Source organism: Emydura macquarii, unplaced genomic scaffold (assembly GCF_026122565.2).
Source record: "Emydura macquarii macquarii isolate MOO-44397 ecotype Brisbane River unplaced genomic scaffold, CSIRO-AGI_Emac_v2 contig_1477, whole genome shotgun sequence".
Lineage (NCBI taxonomy): Eukaryota > Metazoa > Chordata > Testudines > Chelidae > Emydura > Emydura macquarii.
Window position 1 is genome coordinate 19,712,336 of NW_027131614.1, and position 20,259 is coordinate 19,732,594.

At 40.8% G+C, this 20,259-nt stretch overlaps 1 protein-coding gene across 1 annotated transcript in view; it reads right to left on the reverse strand.

Annotated features, from left to right (window-relative positions):
• Window positions 1-207: 207 nt before the first annotated feature.
• XKR4 (XK related 4) overlaps window positions 208-20,259 on the reverse strand; it is a 275,125-nt gene continuing 255,073 nt past the window's right edge. The window contains exon 3 of the mRNA XM_067553866.1: window positions 208-1,337. Coding sequence (XP_067409967.1) covers window positions 391-1,337 — 947 coding nt within the window. The 3' untranslated portion in view covers window positions 208-390. The remainder of the gene's footprint in view (window positions 1,338-20,259) is intronic.

Sequence of the window (20,259 nt, forward strand, 5' to 3'; positions counted from 1 at the left end):
TAGTGTTTTGGTCATTAAATAAGCTAATATCAATCATTCATTTCTAAAATAAAATGCACTACTGGTTAAAGTTGAAAGCTCTTGTCAGAATCTTCCTGTTGATCATAAGTATTGTGTAGTAGAGATTTATAGCAGCAAGGAGTCATGAGCTGGGTCTTTTTCCCAGATGAAGTAATAGATTTTTTGAGACTCTCAGGTGATGCTGCTTTATAAGTGTATTGCAGACAGACTGCAGACAGAGGATCAAATGATAATCATGATGATAGCCAGACTATGAAAACTACAGCTTCTTGCTCTCTTGTAGTATGCAGTTTAGTTATTGCCACAGCCCTACTGTCAACCCTTAATCTGGACTGCAACTTGGTAGCTTCTTCAAGTCTTTATTATTTTTTATAAAGTGGTTTCATACTCCAAGCGCTCCTGAATAAGGGCATCATCTTTATACTGTAGCCGTGGAGGAGCAGGGGAACATTCAAAAGCTAAGATAGCCTTCCTCAGGCTTCTGTCCAAGACATGTCTCTCCCAGGCTGGGTACCTGTTCCTGAACAGATCAATTTTAATGACTGACTCTTCAATCCTTGGTGGCCGAGATGATGGTGTTGAAGGTGCAGTGGGCCTTACCTGGAAGACAGGCACGCACCCATCCCTCTCTGCCAATTTCTGATCCCGATCACTTGTGACACTCCGATTGTTAGAGATAGACCTTAGAGTGTTCGTTGCCACTTCTGGGGGCATAGTGAAGGCAGCTACAGGGTCCTCACAAGCACAGCTTGGTGACTGCCCGAATCTTGGTCCATTGGGATGAAAGAAGGCATAGTACATCAGCATAAAAACAATGCCTGTTAAAAAACTGCTGAATACCACACACAATGCTGGTATGGCGAAAGCATCAGAGATCAGTGGGGCCTTGTACAGATACCAGAGAGCACTCAAGGCAGTGTTTTCCAAAAGAATCACAAAATAGTAAATGAAAAGCCTGCAACGTGTCCTTCCTTCCTTGACATTGAACCAGCTAAATATATAGATAATCCCAACAACCATATCAAACACTATCTCTTCCCATTTAGTGATGCAGAACTCTGTTTCACAATGGACGATCCAGAAGGTCATGATACACCAGTGGAGGACTATGAAGATCCCAAAGTACAGCTGGAAAACTGAGGCAAAGAGAGCAAAAGTAATGACCCTGGCTGCAATTGTGAAGAAATGCCAGCAAAACTGGATTATAACAGCCATATAACTGATGGGTTTCTTGTCATCACGGGAGTCACGGAGGGCTTTCTGGTAGGAAGCCAAAGCCCAAGCCAGGGACACAAGAGATGCTGCAGCTGTAAGACCTAGAAAAAATAGGAGATGCAGTAAAGGGTTAATTAGTGCTTTAGAACTTGGTTGGAGCCAATGAAAATACAGCAGAACCTCCATAAGTCACATTGTGCTAAACCACTTCCTTCATAAGTAACACAAGGAATGTGTACTGTCTCCTCATTGCTCAACAATCATATAGGGACAGAGCTCATATTACTGATATTCAATTGTTTTTACAAAGTAGACTGCTTTATAGTTGTTTGTGTACTATCAAATATTATGAGTACAATTAAACTAGAATTAACAACCTAAACAAAAAATATCCTGTGACACATCATCTTTGCCTTTCTATGATGTCTGGTAGCTTACTTGCTAATTCACAAAATCAGTGATTTGCAATAAATCTCTTAGTCAACAGTGTGAGTTAACAATGTACAGTTACTATTATTATTTTAAGGAATAAGAGTTTTCACTGATTCTAAGAAATCAACTTAACAGCTCAAAATAAAATGAACACTTCTTTCTAATTTAATTTTAACCCACCATATACACTCATGGTACTATATAATAAATAAATAATTCAATTGATTAGAATTTGAGAATATATTTAGATCTTCCTAGTATATCTGTGATGGGGTGTTCACCCCACACTAGCCTAGAAAGGGTTAATGAAGCTGAGAAGAGGCCAGTTAATGGGCTATGCCACCACGGAAGGGAATTAGGTGGCCTAAATAACCTCTGAATGATGATGGAGCCCCCCTGAGAAAGAACAGGTGGGAATAGTATAAAGCCAGGAAGCTGACAGCAGAAAACGGAGCCTGCAGCCACTCTGGACATTGAAGTGGGAAAGAAGGAAACCTAGATGGAGAGGGCATAGGAAGAGGCTCAGGGAAATGGCAGCAAAGGTTAAGATGATGCAGACCTTGGCCACTGATTAAAGGGTCCTGACCTGATACCTGGAGTAAAGGGTGAGCTCCCCTATCAGCTACTTGGGAAGTGGCAGGTTCAGGGCAGTGGATTTGGAGGCTGCCTGGGACCATTCATCCTGTGGGAATTTGATACCCCTGGTAAGGGAAAACACATAGTGGATGGCCAAGTCATGAAGAGGGAGCAACCAAACCATGGAGAGAAAGACTATGTGGTGTGTGAACAAGTGATGGAAGGGGGGCCTCGGACCTGGAAGGAATGAATTCCAGATCAACCAGGAGGAGGCACCCCAGTGGTGAGTGGAGAATCCCATGACAATAGCATTGTCATGTTATGTGCTATGGTTGATGCAGTTAGTATGTACAATTTTTTTGTTTAACAATCTACTTTATTATGCATGGTCAAACACTTTTCTGATGGAACAGTTTTCTATTAGAAAATGTTTATTTGTTGAATTCAAAACATTTCTAAGGAAAGCATCAATTTCACAGAAATTTCAAATGCAAAATTATTGAAATGTTTTGAGTAGACTTTAATTGTACAATAATACTAACATTGAAATGAGAAAAGTCAAAACAAAGTGCTTTAAACTTGCAAAATGAAACACGTTTTCAGATTTATCTAAATGAAATTTAGTGCTTCAGCTTTATCAAAGTTTTGATGACTGTTTTCATATTTCTGAACTAAAACTTTTATTTCATGGGAAATTTTGAAATTTCATTTCTGGGTCCCAATTCAGGATGAAAGAAAATGTTCAAATGTCAGAATTTCACCCAATCATAATCACTTTTGGTAGAGCTGGTTAAGTATTTTTCACCAAAACTTTCTTCAATGAAAAATGACTTTTGATGAGACAGAAATTTTCATGAAAAAGTTTGTTTTTGTTCAAAATGTTCACAATCTTGCTGAAAATATTTTGAAGAACAGTTCTGACAAAACTGGATTTTTTTCATTTAAATTATGAATGGGATGAAAAACATTTCGCAATCAACTCTAATTTTAGGCTGAATAGCATATTACTCCATGGATAGTCCATTGATTTCATTAGTGGTTACTCACAGAATGATGCATTCCTCATCTTGAGGAAGAAGGGCAAAATGTAATCCTTTGTTTTACTTAATTTAAAATAATTCTCTATATACATTTCCAGTTGTTGCTTGGACGTGGTGGTGTAATGCAAAACCCAGTTATTGCAATTGATGGGATTCACAAAGAACAAGTACAAGTGAATTCTGAACACCCTTAGAGTTTGCTCTTTGATTTAAGAGGATTCATTTTCAGAAGAGAACATTTAGTTGGCTTTTGCGAGCAACATTCTCTGTCACTGGCAAGGTGTTAATTGTGTTTTGAGCTACTATGAATGCACAACATAAGCAAAGGCCACCTCACACTTCTGTTATTAGAAAGATGTGGTATCCTATCAAATTACTTTGAGAGAGAAGGTAAAGATGAGACAAAAGCATTCTAAGTTGACTGTTCTCCCAGTTGAATTAAAGGAACAGCTCCACAACACCCAGTTCTTAAAACATTTAATACTAAGGGGTGTAATGTGCTGCCACTTCTCTGGTGATCTCATCAGTTTCTCTGGAATTTAAGCTTTTATTTTTAAAAAGTTGCTAATTCTTATGGATATCTGAAGCAACGTTGGCTCACTGAGTTGGCGGATAGACTGAAACTTCATGCCTTTCTTAGTGCTCTCATTGATCTAAAAGGGATGTTAACTTGGAAGCCTAATGATCATGTAAAAATTGTCACAGTGCTAACTCTTTCAATGTCAATTATTTTAACCTGCCCCCAAGCAACGTAACTTATGCCGATTTAAGCGCCATGTGGACAGCGCTATGTCGGCTGGAGACCTTCTCTTGCCAACATAGTTACTGCCACTAGTGGGTGCCGAAGTGCTTAAGCTGACGGGAGAGCTCTTTTCCATCATCTTAGAGCTGCACCAATGTAGCTGCGCCACTATAAGCTCTCTAGTGTAGCCATAACCTGAGTATTTCCTCCAATTTTAATAAATAGTGCTGAAGAAGAGTTCCAAAATGATATTTTGGCATAGGACATGATAAAATATGGGAAATATTTCTTAATACTTTCTCTGCAAATCCTTTAACGAGGACCACACAATCCCCAAATATCATGCACTGATACCTTCAGTTTTACTTGAGCACAGGCAAGATCATTAATTAATTCTCACATAGTATTTTATTTGAAAAATTCTAAATTCAAGATCACTTTCTCTGATATTAAACCACAAATCCTAGAGCTTGTTAGTTCTTTGTTATTTAACACCTTGCTAATAGAGAAACAGCCATAGAGATACTGAGTAGATGATGGAAAAGTGGAGTAAGAGTATGTTCATTACAAAAGAACTAAATATTAAAGTATTTACAACAGCTCATTCTTGTCCCATGAAAGGTGCTGGCTAGGGATACAGATTTAAGATGCGGCTGTGAACGTTTCATGGTGAGGATTGCCTTTATTTTTCTGTATTATATATGGCCAAGATCACTAAGCAATTGCTAACAGAATTAAGACTGAGAATAGTAATATGAGAAAGAGGGTATTATATTTAATACAAATGGCTGCTAATGAAGAAGTAATTCTGTGCCCTATTTGTAGCACCCTGGTCACTGAAGTGGCTGCGACACTGTGAAGACTACAAGCTTGAGTGAAATTAAGTAACCAGTTGCTGTGGGGGGATACTGACACCTGGGTGGTAATTGCTGGGCTAATGAGATAACTGGCTTAAAAATAAGAGGCTATATCATTGGGAGGAACAGGAAGTAAAAGGGGAAGTTCAGAGGGTGAGCTGAATAGAGGAGAGAAGCTGTGTGAAAGGCTCCTCTGGCTGTATACCTGTGCTACATCCTGTCCTGGGTTGAAACAGGGATTAAAGGTATACATGGTGGAAAAGTAACAGACTGTGTGTTTGTGACTAGGAATCCATGAAAACAGGTTAGGCAGTGCTGCTCACTGGGTAGCTGAAGAAGCACCCTGTGACAAATTCAAATTATTTTTAGAAATGAATAGGTCATTCATTCATTGGAACACATTGATGCATTTGCTAAGTATTGGGGGCATGATTAGAAGGCACTGAATCAAGATTTCAAAAGAACAAATGAGAGACATTGCTAACCCACAGATTGAAAAAATAGACACCAAAACAATAGTGGAGTGGAAAGAGGGGAAGATTGGACATTCTAAAATGCTAATGAAAAATGTAAAAATCAGCAGCCGCTGAGTTGACCTTTGTGGTCCATTCAAACCCTGTGGTTCTATGACTCTATGAGCTTAAGTTATTTCACTAACACCAGCAGCCCACTGGGTACTTATTTGTATTGCAGAATAAATAAGCGATCTTGCTAGCTACCAGAACAGAGCTAAGACCCAATCCTATAAGGCTGCAGGATTGAGCCCCCAGTTTATGGAAACTATAGTTCATAAACAATTAGGGCTAGATTTTTTTCTCAATCAACTTCATCATGAATATTGTGACAACTTTTGGTTGCATTTCAAAGCAATTGAAAATACAATGGACAAGGGTTTGATCTTGGGAAGTGCTGGGTACTAGTAATTCTCATTGACGACACTGGAGGTCGTAGGTACTATAATATTTTCTTATAGAATTTCAGTGATTTATTAGAACACTGCAAGTACCAACTCCAGCACACAGAGGCAAGACTGAACTTCCTGATAACCACTCCACTTTGCCCCTAAGGTCAAATCCTACATCATAGAAGACCACAACTTAAGTCAGAAAAAGATACACCGCACTCTACTGGGGCAGCTGCTGCCTGCACTGATCGCTACAACTCCCCTCCTGCCGCCCCTACTTCAATAAAAACGCAAACCTGTAACTCCTAGGAATTCAGGCAGTTTGCACCCACACAAGGTCTGTGTTGGTCTGCCCATTTGAGTCCTATATTCAGTGATAAGGATATCACTCATAGCTAATTTCAATTATTGGCAAGTGCAGGGTTCATGTCCTCTAGGTCAGGCCTATCCATTGTAGACAGACTACTGAAGATTAGAGTACACTGAGGTCCTGAGGACACCCTGGCAATTCTTCCTCCAAAACTAGTCTCCTATTACAAGCCACAGGAAGCTACTAGGGTTCCTCCAGTTCCTCTTCTGCATCTCTCTGGAACATGTATTGATCATCCTCAATGTCTGCCGCCCCTTTCTGCCTCCCCTTGCTTTCAATGAATGTGTGTGCAAGGATAAGATGTTTAGTTTAGTTACTGTGTAAGGTCCCCTCCAAAAAGGCGTAAATTTGGGATTTTTTCCAGCTGTGTATCCACAGCTGCTCTTCTTCCTGAATGGGCGTGTAATTCTCATTTTCCATGGCATCTTATGTCTGGAATGCTCACTTTCACTTTCAGGAATGCTGTCTTCAGGTCACTGATAAAAGACTCCATTATGTGACTTGCCTGCGCAGGTGCTGGGGGCTTTGCTTGCTGCCTGAACATCCAGGTATAAGGAAGCATGGGTTTGCAGAATACAAAAGTAATCTCGTAAGGAGAATAATAGATAGTTGAATGCTGTCTGGTATTATACATAAGGCCTTGTGTAAATCACAATGTCATGGACTGTATGTAAATTGTGAAATTAGTTCAATACACTGATTCCTCCCCACCCATCCCCCACAGCAGTGGGGAGGCAGAAATGAGGATGCACACCACTGGAAACAATCACAGTATTGGATTAATTTGGATTAATTTGGTCCTCGGCTGGTATCCCGCATGAATTCCTTCATCTCGGGTTTAGTGCGAGTCCTAGACTCAGAGTCCTGGGATCGTTGGCCCTGGTCATCCACCTTAAGGCAGGTGATGGTTACGGGAAGGGCCTCAACAGGGGCCGAGGGCTTTGGGTTCAATGATTCCGGTAAGGGGGGTAGAGGCTTTTAGGTTTGGTCGGGAGGGGGAGGCCGGTAGTAGAATCGGGCGGGGTAGTGGAGGCAGTGGACAGTTGGGACTGAGTACAGGTGACCAACGCCCCCTGGACTACGGTTAACTTGTCCAGGGTTTTGCCGAGTATGTTGTGAAGACAGGTGGCCACCTTTTCAGGTTTATAAGCCTCGGGTCTGAGCTTTTTTGTTTTTTTGATTTCCTCTAGGGCCTCAATAAGTTGGACTAAGAGGTTGTGGCCGGGCCCACCGGGGAAGATGCAGGGGGCCAGGGTCAATTTGGGCGGGCGGCCCCCTGCAGTCTTGAGGACCCGGGTACAATGAGACCATAGTTCTGTGGGATCCGTATCGGTCTCCCGTGGAGGTACACCTGGGTTGGAGACTGGTGTCACTAGGGGTAGCTCTGAATTGAGGGTGACATACAGTTAAACATCCCACAGAGTCGGGTGTCAAGGGAACAGTATAGGATTTACAATGCATCCCTTCTCCTATGGAACAGACCCATTTAAGGGCTGACGGGGACCATCTATTTACTAGGAGGTGGTGCTGAAGGTGTTTGAATTGGAGATCCCTGTTAGTGGCACCCGGATTCTGATAGGGGCATTGCGGATTGGTAACCGGGGATCCTGTTCGTGACGCCATGTTACCGACAGGTAAAGGGATCCCCTGATTACCAAGCACCACACTGAGAAAACAGTTTCTTAACTATTTACAAGTTTATTTGGGGCCAAGGGGATGTGGGGTTTTACGAGGGTAAAAAGAACAATATATATAACAGAACTATCTACTTTCCTTAACAGGGGGATTTTAGCCGATTAGAAGAAGAACAACAGACACACAGTACACTAAATAACGATTATATGAATTTCAAAGTTATAATCAACTTAATATTACTAATACCTGAAAACTATAACAAGAGTACTATTTAAAATCTTACCACCACGAGGAACAGGGTTACACTCTCGCCCAGCAGAGGACTCGGGGGCGGGAAGAGGTAGCAGCTCCAGGTGATCAGTCTGGCGGGCCGACAGTTTTTCTGCCAGAACTGCCGAAATGCAGCAGTATTATACACTTGGGCTATGCTTTGTTCATGAGAGGTGTGCAATGCTTTGTTCAAGATGTCGGAACAGCTGATGGCTGCCCTAGTTCATGAGAGATGTGCAGTATTCGGAATGGCCAATGGCTGCCCTTGGCTTTTAGCAACATCCCATTGTTTGCCATTTCAGACATGCTATCTTAGGTGTGTCAGTAAAGGTCCCGATAAGGTCAGGCCTCGGGTTTACTGTAATTGCCGAGCGGGAGGGGGAAGGGGCGAGCAGGGGTGAATGTCGGTCACTAGATGTTATACTGTTGGCACACTCATGGGGGGTTAGCTTCCTGTCTGGCCAGCTGGCAGGAAGAGTGGGTAAGAGCTGACAACATAGAAATTAGGAGCCCCAGCAGCTCCTGGCATGTCCAGAGGAGACACCGCAGCATGGACTGGCAAGAAGCTGAGACAGGATCTGCCTCTTGTAGCATGAGCAGATGTGTGAGGGGCCTTTCCCCAGCAGGGGATTGGGGTGAAACCAAGATCCAGCCTCCCACACCCATCTCCCCACTGGGGCAGTGTGCCGTCACACACCTGGTTGTGATTCAAGCAGAGGATCCTGGTTTCAGCTCCTTGCCAGCCCATGATGCAGTGTCTCCCTTGGCTATACCAGGGGGCTGCTGAGGGGCAGGGCAGGATGGGTGGGTGCGGCTCCTAATTGCTGCATGTTGTCAGTTCTGCTCCACTCTCCATGTGAAGTAGTGGCAGTGGCCTAGGCCAGAACTGAGTGTGGAGTAAGTCAGGCACTAATCCAAGCCTGCCTGGACAACTAGTGCCATGTGGTGAGATGTGTGCACTTTCTCTACCCTTGGCCTGATCCCTGCCACTACTTCCTGGAATAGGACCCAACTGGCACGTCTCTGCCCCATTGTGGGATGGGATCAGCCTCGTAACCCTTCACAAGCATCCAGGACCTCAGGAGGGAGGCGGATCCCCACTTCTGCCTCCCTCCTGCTAGAAAAATCATAGTGGGTGGGGAAGGAACTTGGTGGCTGGGCATATCCTGTGAAATTCAAACACTGACCCATGATGCTATGGTGAATTGAAAAAATACAAAAAAAAAACCCCAAACCAAAAACCTTTGATTTTTCTCAGCACCATAGTTATATATGTTGGTCTTCACTGACAAAGACTCTAAGTATGCAACCAGTAATGCGGTTCACTCTTTCCACTCCCTCATAACTCACAAAGTGCATGACACAGGTCCCCATCTTGGTCACCTGGAGTTATCAGCAAACCTTGTGTAACAACCAGGATTCAAATTCTTTCTCCTGATCACTGGAGGTGCAGTTTAGGAGACTGAATTGCAACACTACATGTTTCATCCATTCCTGACTCATTCCTTTTATCCTTCTGTTGCTGTACCACCACCATACTTTGAGAAGGTGTCATATGCTACCACAAATACTGATTTCCATCTGGTGTTCCTGGTAGTGGGCCTTTTAAGACAATCTGTATGAACTCCCAGAGCTTACTAAATTGGGGCATTTCTCCTAACAAAGTTCTGTCTTTCGTTGTTGGTGCTTTCCTTTCTTGACAGCTAAGACAAGAAAGTACCCATTCCCTGACATCTGTAGCTAGACACAGCCAAAGAAAATCCAGTGCAGTGTTGCATTATATCTCAGGTGTCCTGCTGGTTCATCATGAAGACACTCCAGTACTGTTTTCTGTTGTTTGCTGACAAGACAATCCCATTAACTTCTTACACCAGTAAATTGGTATCTGAATTAATGGATAATTGTTTGGAACTCAGTTGAAACTTCTTAATCTGGGTCTCTCTCAGCTGATTGCAGCTACACTGAATGTAACTCAGGGTCTTTAGATTGTTTTTGCCAGATGTCCTCACAAGACCAGGATGAGTCTATTCTCACCTGACTGAGAGCATCTGCAACCACATTTTGGTTTTCAGGCTTATGGTGAACTATGAATGTATATTTGGACAGTTTGCAAAACCATCTCCACATTCTACATTCTACATTCTGCTGTGTAAAATGTGAATTTTGTACTTAATAAATAGGGGTGATAGGACTTGAGAATCTTCACAATAGCCAGATGCTCCAATTCTGTAACTGAATACTTGGTTTCCCTCTCATTTAATTTGCATCCTCAGAAAGCCACCGGTCTGCACCCACCAAGTTCATCAACTTGTTCAACTTAAATCTGATACTTTGGTGCATAACACATTAACACAAGTGGACAGGATGGTGTTTCTCCGTCCATCCAAAGTTGCTCTCAGTTAGCTGGTGCTGTTTGTTCTGAATTATTTATTTTTTATCTCCTGTAGAATCTCCGAGGCCTACCAATTGTTGTACCTCCTCCAGGTTGGTAGGAACTTTTCAATCCTTTATAACATTCAGTTTCTGAGATTGGGGTTCCAAACCATTCTCATAGACTCTATGTTGTAGGAATGTGATGCAACTCTCTGCAAAGTGACGCTTGTTTTCTGCAAATTTTAAACCCTGACTCCTTAATAAGCTTTAGAATCCTTCCCATTCCTACCAGATGTTCCTTCCATGTTTTGTGGAAACAAATAAAGACATCTGAGTATGTGAGGATGTCTTCAGTTCTCAAAACTTCAGTTAGATCAGTTTACCACCCTCTGAAATATCCCTGGTACATTCGTGATTCCAAGACATTTTGTGAAATTGAAACAGTCCATAGAATATCACAAAAACAGTTTTGTATTGTTTTGTTTTTCATCAGTCCTCAGGTGCCACTTTAATCTGATGGTATCTAGATACTAAAGCAGAACACCTAAAACATTTTGCTTCTGACCCTTTTTTTCACTGAAACAAAAGATATTTTGGGTCAGATTAAATATTTTGTTCACCCCAAGCACTTTTTTTATTTTTTCCATTTAGTTTCATTTCATTTTCAGGTTTTTTACCCTTCTTTTGTCTCTTAAAATACATTTCAAAACAAAACACTCTGAAATGAAAAGCTGAAATGTTTCTTTTTAAAAATGTTGAAACAAAACACTTTGATTACGTTTTCATTTTTTTCAGCAAAACTATTTGCTGAATTTGACTATTTGTGAATAGTTTCAACTGACACAAACTGCATTTTTTTAGAAAATGAACTTTTTGTCCCCCCAAAATTTGCCCAAATCTATTACTAAGAGCAATAGCCCCTTGCAAGTTTTCTTTTCTAAAGCTGCTTTTAACTCTACGGGGAGATCAGGAGAGAGTTTAGGAGTGGGAAGAAGGGAGTAGGGGCATGAGAACAAAAATGGGGAAAGTAGAGGACAGAAGAGATTGAAAGAGCCCTGGAGAAAGACCAGGGAAATACTCATTTTCTTCCTGTCATCTGCAAGGTTGGTTGTATTACTTTTTATCCCAGGGTGGAAATCCAGTGGGAGTAGCCCTTTAGCTTCTATCTGCCGTTCCTGCTGTGGTGGTGTGAGAGGATAGGCCCATGCACATACATGGAACTCAGACTTTTCCATTCCTAAAATTCCAGTGTATCTGCTTCCTAACGGAGTTACAGATGCCATCAATAGTTACAGATGCAAAGCAGAATCCTGAGCTTGCCTGATGTAAGGGCCTGATAATGCTGCCATTGAAGTTAAATAACAGAGGTTTTGGTAGAAGTGATACTGGGCCATAAAGAATTCTTATTTTGCAATGTCCGGAACTGTGCGAGGCTTCTCTCAGTACATATGTTCTGTGCAAGGCCCCAGTCTTGAAAAGCTTGCAATTTAATGTTACACACAATGCAATGAAGGGGCAACAGTAGAATGGGAGAAGGAATGGAGAAGGGAGATACAGTGGTCACCACAGTAAGGTGACATATTTACTCAGCAAAGGCATACGTGTAGAATGATTGAATTAGTACAAAAAATCAAATGTCTTTTAAAAGAAAAATGCCTTGTCTGACTCACATTGTGTGGGTGGTAGAAGTGAGTCTTGGAGAACTAGGTCAGGGAAGGCGTTCCACACATAGAGGGCATGTGGGAGGTTCGGTGGAGATGTGAGAAATGACTAAGTCAGATAACATATCTCACCTACTTATAAATTATAGTTGCGTAGGGCTTCCAAGGCAAAGACTTGATGTGGAGGAGAATCTGTGCTGAACACAGACTAGCTGCCAGTGTGAACAAGGGCAAAATGCAGCATAGTTTGAATCTTCAGACTTGATGACAACACCTGGGAATTATAACTGGTGGCAGCCCTAGTGTAGATAATGCTTTTTTAGTTTTACCACTATAGAACATATAGAATTTGACAGATAATGAGTAGATCTCAAAACATTTTATGAAGGAGGTAAGTATCAATCCCCTTTTTACAGATGGAAAACTGAGGCACAGAGAAGTGAAGTTACCTACCTAAGGTCATCTAGCAGGCCAATGGCATGGTCAGGAGTAGAACCAGGTTTCCTGACTCCCAATCCAGTTTTCTGTCCACTAGACTGCTGCACATATTTCCAGAGATCCTAGATTTCCATAGCTAGGTTTACAAATTCTATAGAAAAGTTAGTGTTCCCTAATACATTCTTATACAACCTTTACCTGTCTTTGTGCTTTCAGTATTACATGGACATACATTTTATTAAGAGTTCACCTTGTCTAACTAGCCTTATTGCTATTTGAAAGACTAAGGCAGAATATTGACCTCCAAATCTTCACCCAAGTTACAACTGAATAATAGTACTCTCTTGTCACTTTCATGCATGCTGGTAATGCCCCAAGGGTTCCTAAGGTGTTTGCATAATATCATTCTATTCTTATTCTTTCATGAAGAAACTTGTGCTAGCTAGATTAAAGCTAGCTTCGCTATACCTATATGTACTGCAATCACACTTCCAACTACAGTGTAGACATACCACTGTCGGTCTTCCATACTAAGGGTCTGTCCTCTCCCCATTCCTCTTATTTCTCTCCTCCCTCTGTTGTCTATCTTCTTTCATCTTCTTCTTCACTTTCTTTCCAATCTCAGTCTATGTCATTCAATCATCACCCTTCCCCTCTTCCATGGTCACTTTTGCTTTGTCCATACCTTATCCAGTTACTCTCTCCTTGGTGCTTCCCTCTTAGGTCACTGTCTCCATTAACCCTTCCTTTCTCATATAGTCAATGCTCCTTTTTCCATCTGACCCCTTTATCCTTTACTTTTCTTTTTACTCAGGTTTTTCAGCTCTCATAATTCTGTTCTCTGTTCCATGTTGTAGAAGCACGGTCTCACATCAGTGCTCCACTCTGTCTGACTTGAAGTGTGGAGAGCTGAGTGCAAATCACAGAAATACTCCAGCTCTGTGATTAACATGGAATCTAAAGATGGGGAAAGTCCCACTTGGCTGTCAAGTACATCTCCCTTTCTAGTATTTTGTCCTGTCTAGTTGTGTGTCAGGTGGTGGGCCCTCTGACTCTTGCTTTAGGAAATTGTTTGATGGGTTAATATATCTGCCTGAAAGACTTCCTTGATAGCTTAAATTTCCCTTTTAAAATTTCATTGCATCACTCCTAATCATACTGACTTAGTATACTAAACTTTTCTTCTTTCTTCTAGGTGTAAACATTCACCAAGTATTTGTAGACAGTTATCATTCCCGTTAGTCATTGCGTAGCCAAACTTCATTTTTAGCTTAATCTTTTATCATAATTCACCCTGACCATTTTTGTTGTTCTTCTACTGTCATTGATAATCAGACACTTGAAAGGCATAATCATGTGCTCTGACGATTTGTCTGTGCACCCTTTGTCTCTACTCTTTTTATTTCCTCATTTCACAGCTCCCAGAAGCAGTGCCTCCAGAAGAGAACAGTCCCAGAATCAATCAGGATTTTCCAGTGAACACAGTGGATGAACATACAAGTCCTTAATGGGTTTAGAAAGCTGAAGAAGATAGCTGACATAAGCAAGTCCCTCTGAACAACATCACTTTTCCAGCCACCTTGACTGATCTGAATCATTGTATTTGGAATGCCTAAAAATCTTTCTATGACAGTGACAGGCCCTCTGAGATATTGTATTAAACTGCTCCGAAAAAATGCCTGCTGTAAATAGATTTCAATGAGGAACAGTTGGAACATTTGGGAGGGAACTTTCAAAAATCAGCCTCTAAACTTGCGTCTGTAACATTGCAAATGCAAATGTTGAGACATTCACTGTTTTGTGCACACATTCTGCAATAACGTGCAAAATGGGCAGTCAGATGAAATACCTGATTAGCTTGTGCTAAGCCCAAAGTTTTCAGTGCCCTAGAAACTGCATACCCAAAACCTTGGGCCCAAGGTTAGAGGTGGGTAGAGGCCAACAGTTATATGCTAAATATCAAATTTCAAAAAGAGATAAAGGGAACAAACAAAACAAAGGAAATTCCCAGAGATGAATATGGGCCAGCTGGTGTAAATCACTGTAGCTTTATTCGCTTGGTGTAACCAATTTATACTAACTGAACATCTGGGCATATCTATCCAGACGGTCTCTCTGTCTTGAATTCATGTCACTATAATAAGAAACCCCCCCACATTGAGTTAAATATTGAGTGACAGCTCGGATAATCAACCTCCCACCGTGTAACTACATAATTATGGAAGAAATTAGCATTATTAGTCCATAATGGCTCCCTCAGCAGACTTGTTGCAGTCATCTACTTCAAGGCCTAGATTCAGTCTTTTTAGTTGGCAGACGGCTGACCTGACAGACCCTGCAGACTGCCAGTTGGATCAGTGCAGGTGCTGGAAATGTGGAACAAACCCACACACTAATAGTCTTCAGGAAAGTTACACGTACATAAACTACACACAACAGAAACAGAGTAACTAAAGCTAAATGCAGTTATATTAAAACAGGGGCTGATCTTTCTGAAAAAAATTACATTTTGAGGTATAAAAAATTGTACCTAAGCTTCAGCTTCCAGCCATTTTTCTGAAATCCTGTTCAATCTAGTCAAATTTCAAGCACCTTCAGTAAGGCACAAGTTTTAAAGACTTCATCTGGATAATTTATAAATGCCCTCAACATATTTGAAAACAATCATATCATTTCAGAGACATTTTACTGTTTCATTGGATACAAGGATTTTACTGTTTCATTGGATTCAAGGATATCTGTTCTCAATAGTTCCTCCTCCTGCTCTCCAAGATGTGATGATTTTAGGTATTATCAATAGAACCAAATGTTATACAATCTTAATTAGTGTAAACATCTAGTGGCATTTCCAAGTAATGCCTTTTGATAAATAGAGCATCTATCCTGTCCATATATCTAACATTATAATGCAAACTCTGTACTTTAAGAGGAGGAAGGTATGCAGTTTTTGAAAATCTCTTCCAACTAGCATCTTGAAGGTTTTGGTGATGGAAAATATGACTATTCTATTATGTCTAGGACCGATAAATGAAAATACTATTCTGAATGTTTCTACTCCACCTTAGAAAATGTTATAGTGAAGCTTCATACCACTTTAATTGAACCTAGGAACAGAAGTGATCTAGGATGACAATAGTTCTCTTCCTCTGCCTTCTGGGTCACTCAATCTTTGGGGTTTTTTGGGAGGTGTTGACTGCCTGTTCCTCCCCATTCATCTTCTAGGGAAGTTGCCAGCCAGTGTTACCACCACACTCCAGTTCCTACAAACACTTATGCGCGTGTTAAAATTAAAGCACACAAGAAGTTCTATTGACTTCAATGGGATTACTTACAGGTTTAAGGTTAGGAATATATTGTGGGGAACCATACCTTTACCAGGCTCTGTCAGGAGCCAGTTGGAATCAGTTGTTCTGTTAGGCAGAGGCTCATGTTACACAATTACACTTCTATCAGGGTCCTTGGCTCTGAGCGATCACTCACTGCCCCATGTATGTCAATGTTTGCAGGATTGGGGTCTAAAAGCATTATTCTAAGTAGCACTCAAGGCTCCCTGGCTTTGCAAATAGAGTTGTAAAGAATATGAACAAGACAAGTTTAAAATCAACAAATTTTAGAAAGTAAATTTCATAAAGTTGAAATGAGTTGGTGAAAGACAGTTGTTCTATGTTAACTAGGTTTCTACAGGTCTGCCAGAAGTGAAACCCTTTGAAATATCTTTCACTCATTAAAATGCAATGGAACCATTAGGATGCGCATCCAGCTGATTCACGCTTCATATATTTTGTTTTCTGAGAAGATATTATGCATCAACAGAATGGATATAACCACTGTTACATTGGAGGTGTCTACTGAGGTTTTTTGTGCTGACTCATAATTTCAACTTCATTGAATACACTCTAGTGTTTTCTGATGGCCATACTACTAGATTATTATCTAGTGCAGATAGGGTTGGAAAACAAGAGGTAGAGTGGAATATAAGGGACTCCCAACACTCCCTACTAAGCCACATAAGAAATCAATAGCACTGGACTGACAGGACCGACTGGGTCACTGAGGGTGAAATTCACCCTATGGAGAGGGCCAGCAAAAGGCCAATGTTCTACCTAAATCTCACTTAAGGCCTAACCGGAGATCTTAAATCGGACTGAAGAGGTGCATAGGCTCGTGGGGTGATATTATTTTTCTAATATTTTTCAACTTGCATTGTAAAGTCAGTTTGACTTTGATTCCATATTTGATACAATTTAAGAAATACATCATATGAAGTGCTTTTTTTCATTTAAACATCACCAAGGAAACTTTTTAGCTTTGAATGCATGCTAAAACTTATATGATGTTTAGGGATCAAAGACAATTAACATTTTGAACAGGAAGTCAATATAGCTTTGGTATAATTCTGCTTAACAGAGGAAAAACTAGAGTGATTTATAGTGGTGTTTTTGTCTAGTCTAGTATCTGATCCTATTTGTTTCTAAGTTTCTGCAGCATCATAGTTCTCACTTCTGTTGCTGCTGTATTTCTTTAAAGAGCTTCAGATACCTTTTCATGCTATTACATTATACTGTATTGCATAATGAGGTAATAAAAATTGACTTACTTTTCTACCAGTGAAAAAACAAAACCAAAAAATCTCAGACTGTGGACTTGGTTGGGATTATCTCACAGAGTGTGTGCTGATGAAACCAAACACCATCCATCTGATCTGCATAACATTTAGTGTATCATGGAGGCCTTGAGATAGATGCTAGGACTAAACCTAATTTCTAATTACTTTAAACTCAATGTTGCCTATTTAATTCTGAATTTTTTCTATACTCTACCTGTCCTTATTTACTGAAATAGAGTATATATCATTAGATTTTATGACATCACAGATGACTTGAACTCTTTCCCTCCTCCCCATAGACAATAATTTTACTGGAATCCTTTGATAATTATACTGTGTGGATTACCTTTTGTCATATATTTGCTTATGATGTATTCATTTCTTTGTATAGAATATAGAATATTAAACTTATATAAATAGATGCTTATGTGAATGTGTGTAATACATATATAACTAATAGCTATAGACTGAATATAAACATATGTGAATTATACATATAAGATAAATAAAATAATGTAAGTATATATAAAAGAAAGAGTCCTTCCTCTTGGGATGACAGAAAATATAGAATAAAAAAATGGATACATTCAATTAAAATATATTAACAAGTGGATTGATTCTCTGCAATATGAACATACCCCTCAGTTGGCAAAAATTGGAACATAAATGACAATAGATAAATGGAGCTCTTTGACCCAAAAGTGAGATTGTGCAAGAGAGTTTTGGAAGCCAGGGAAGGGTCAGATCAGGTTGGAAACAGGAGATAAGGAGAGGCCAATGACTAAATATTAAGAGAGAAACTATGATATTAGCTGCACTCTTAACCTTTATGCTCTTACATGGGCAACAGAGTACACTTCCAAGCTAGAGGATATTAGAGCGAATGACCTTATACTGCCACTCTAGTCTTCCACATGGCTTCTGTTGTTCCATTAACTCTTAGCTTGTGATCAGCTGGGGACTGGGAGATAATTGTTAAAATGTTTTGTGACATGTTTATCTGATTATTACTTTTGATCAGCTTGAAGTACTCAATGTCATACAGGCCCCATACTTTTGCCCATAGTGCCTTGCAAAACTCTTGTCTGAATGTCAGATTTGGACATTCAGAATTTCACATGCAAGAACCAGGGCAGCCATCTTTGACAAGTTTAGTTTGTGGAGGGAAGCAGATAGAGACGCACAGTCATGAACACATTATGTGACCAGACTTACACCAAATCAGGCTAGAACAGAGGGAGCCAAGAAAGATGTATGCATACTGAAACTGCTTCTAGCAAAGCCCCAGCTCACTCTTGAGTGCTGTGCCCCAAAGATTCTCCACCGCATGCTCCAGTCAGAGTGGAGGACAAAGCTGAAGTTCCAAGAGGATGGTGGGTGCCCAAGTAGTGGCAACATCTGTTGGCTCTTTCTGCTAGAGAGAACAGGCAGCAGCAGTTTCCCAGCATTTGGAACTGCTCTCCTTCAATATAATTGGGTTTTGAATGATGGGGTGCTCTAATTATATGACAGAAGACACAGGACCATCATGCTACTGTACAGCAGAACCACTTTTGGCCACCGTGCAGGTGGTCATGATAGTCCTGGAGCAGAGAACAGTCATTGTGGGCACTCTTTCTGCAGCAGTGCAAACAGTGGGCTTCTGCTCTGGCCCTAACAGTGATCTTGCTACTGTGAAAGTCTCTTGTTCTTCTTCGTTAGCAATCGATGGAAGAAATGGGAGCCAGTAGAAAAGCAGTGTGACTGTGAAATAAAATTTGTGTTGACAAAATGAGGAAAGTGAATTTGAGGTTGGATGCATGATGTATGATTTTTATGGTGTGACAGCAGGTAAGCCAGCCTGTTTCTTTCAAAGCCCTTTCAGTGGGCCCAAGTCTTAACAAGGCTCATCACTGGTACTGTCTGACAAAGGTCATAAAAAAAAAATGCAAACCCCACTAGTAAACAAATCAACTACAGATTAAATATAGTAAACAACTAACCCCATGGTAATAACAGCAGCAATTTATAAAGAGATGGGGAAATCATGGAAGAATGAGCTCCAAAAAGTAATTTTAATGGATTTCAACAAAGCAGACTTTAGCAAACTCAGGGAGTTGGTAGGTAAGATGCAATGGGAATCAACTCTAAGGGGGAAAACAGTTTTTCAAAAAGACATTATTAAGGGCACAAGAGCAAACTTTCCCACTGTTTAGGAAAGATAGGAAGTATGGCAAGAGATCACCCTGGCTTAGCCAGGAAATATTATTAAAGGACTGTGTTACGATCATGCCTGGTAAACAAAAACTTTGTGAGATCAAAAATCAATGAACCAAAATTGGTGTGTTGGATATGAAGCCTAACTGGTGGACAAAATAAGGAGGGGATGGGCTGTTCCATCCATCACTCCCTTTTGGGGCCCTTAAAGAGAGACTTTGGGAGAAAATTTGGCTACTGCAGTGAGCTTCACCATCACGGCTGCCACCCTCACTACCGCCTGAAAAACCCGGACCTTTGTCATCCTGCTCCTCAGAGATGTCTTGACCAAACCTGGCCTGAGAAAGGGACCCACATAACACTGCCACCTCTACCAGCTCTGGCTGAATCCCAAACACCAGTGGCCTGGGATATCAGATTTCCCCGTCTCTTCTCTTTCCTATCCTGCTCCTTTTTCCTTCTAAGAAGAAGCTGGTTTAGCTGGCCAAGACTGTATTCTGTAACACTCCTGTAAGCCTGTGACCAGGAAGAGGCTAAAAGCAATGCCCTAAACAGCCTGATGCTGTTACTAATTTACCATGTCTAGGAGTGCCTGATAAGACTGTGTGCCATGCCTGTGCTTTTTCAGCAGTGAGACTGCAAATGATTGATTTAGTTGGGGTCGGATTTAGTTGAGCAGAGGGTTGGACTAGATGACCTCCTAATGTCCCTTCCAACCCTAATCTTCTATGATTCTATGAATGTCAACAACAGAGCCAGAATCTGCATTTTCTGTATTTGCTGTTCTTTTCTCTCCCCTTTTGTGTGTATTTGTCTTGTTTTGTCTCCTAGGAAAGGGGATTAGACTTTAACAACAACAGCAACAGCAACAGCTCCAGCCCATCACAACTAACTTCTCTTTTCCCCAAAAAGGACAGTTATTA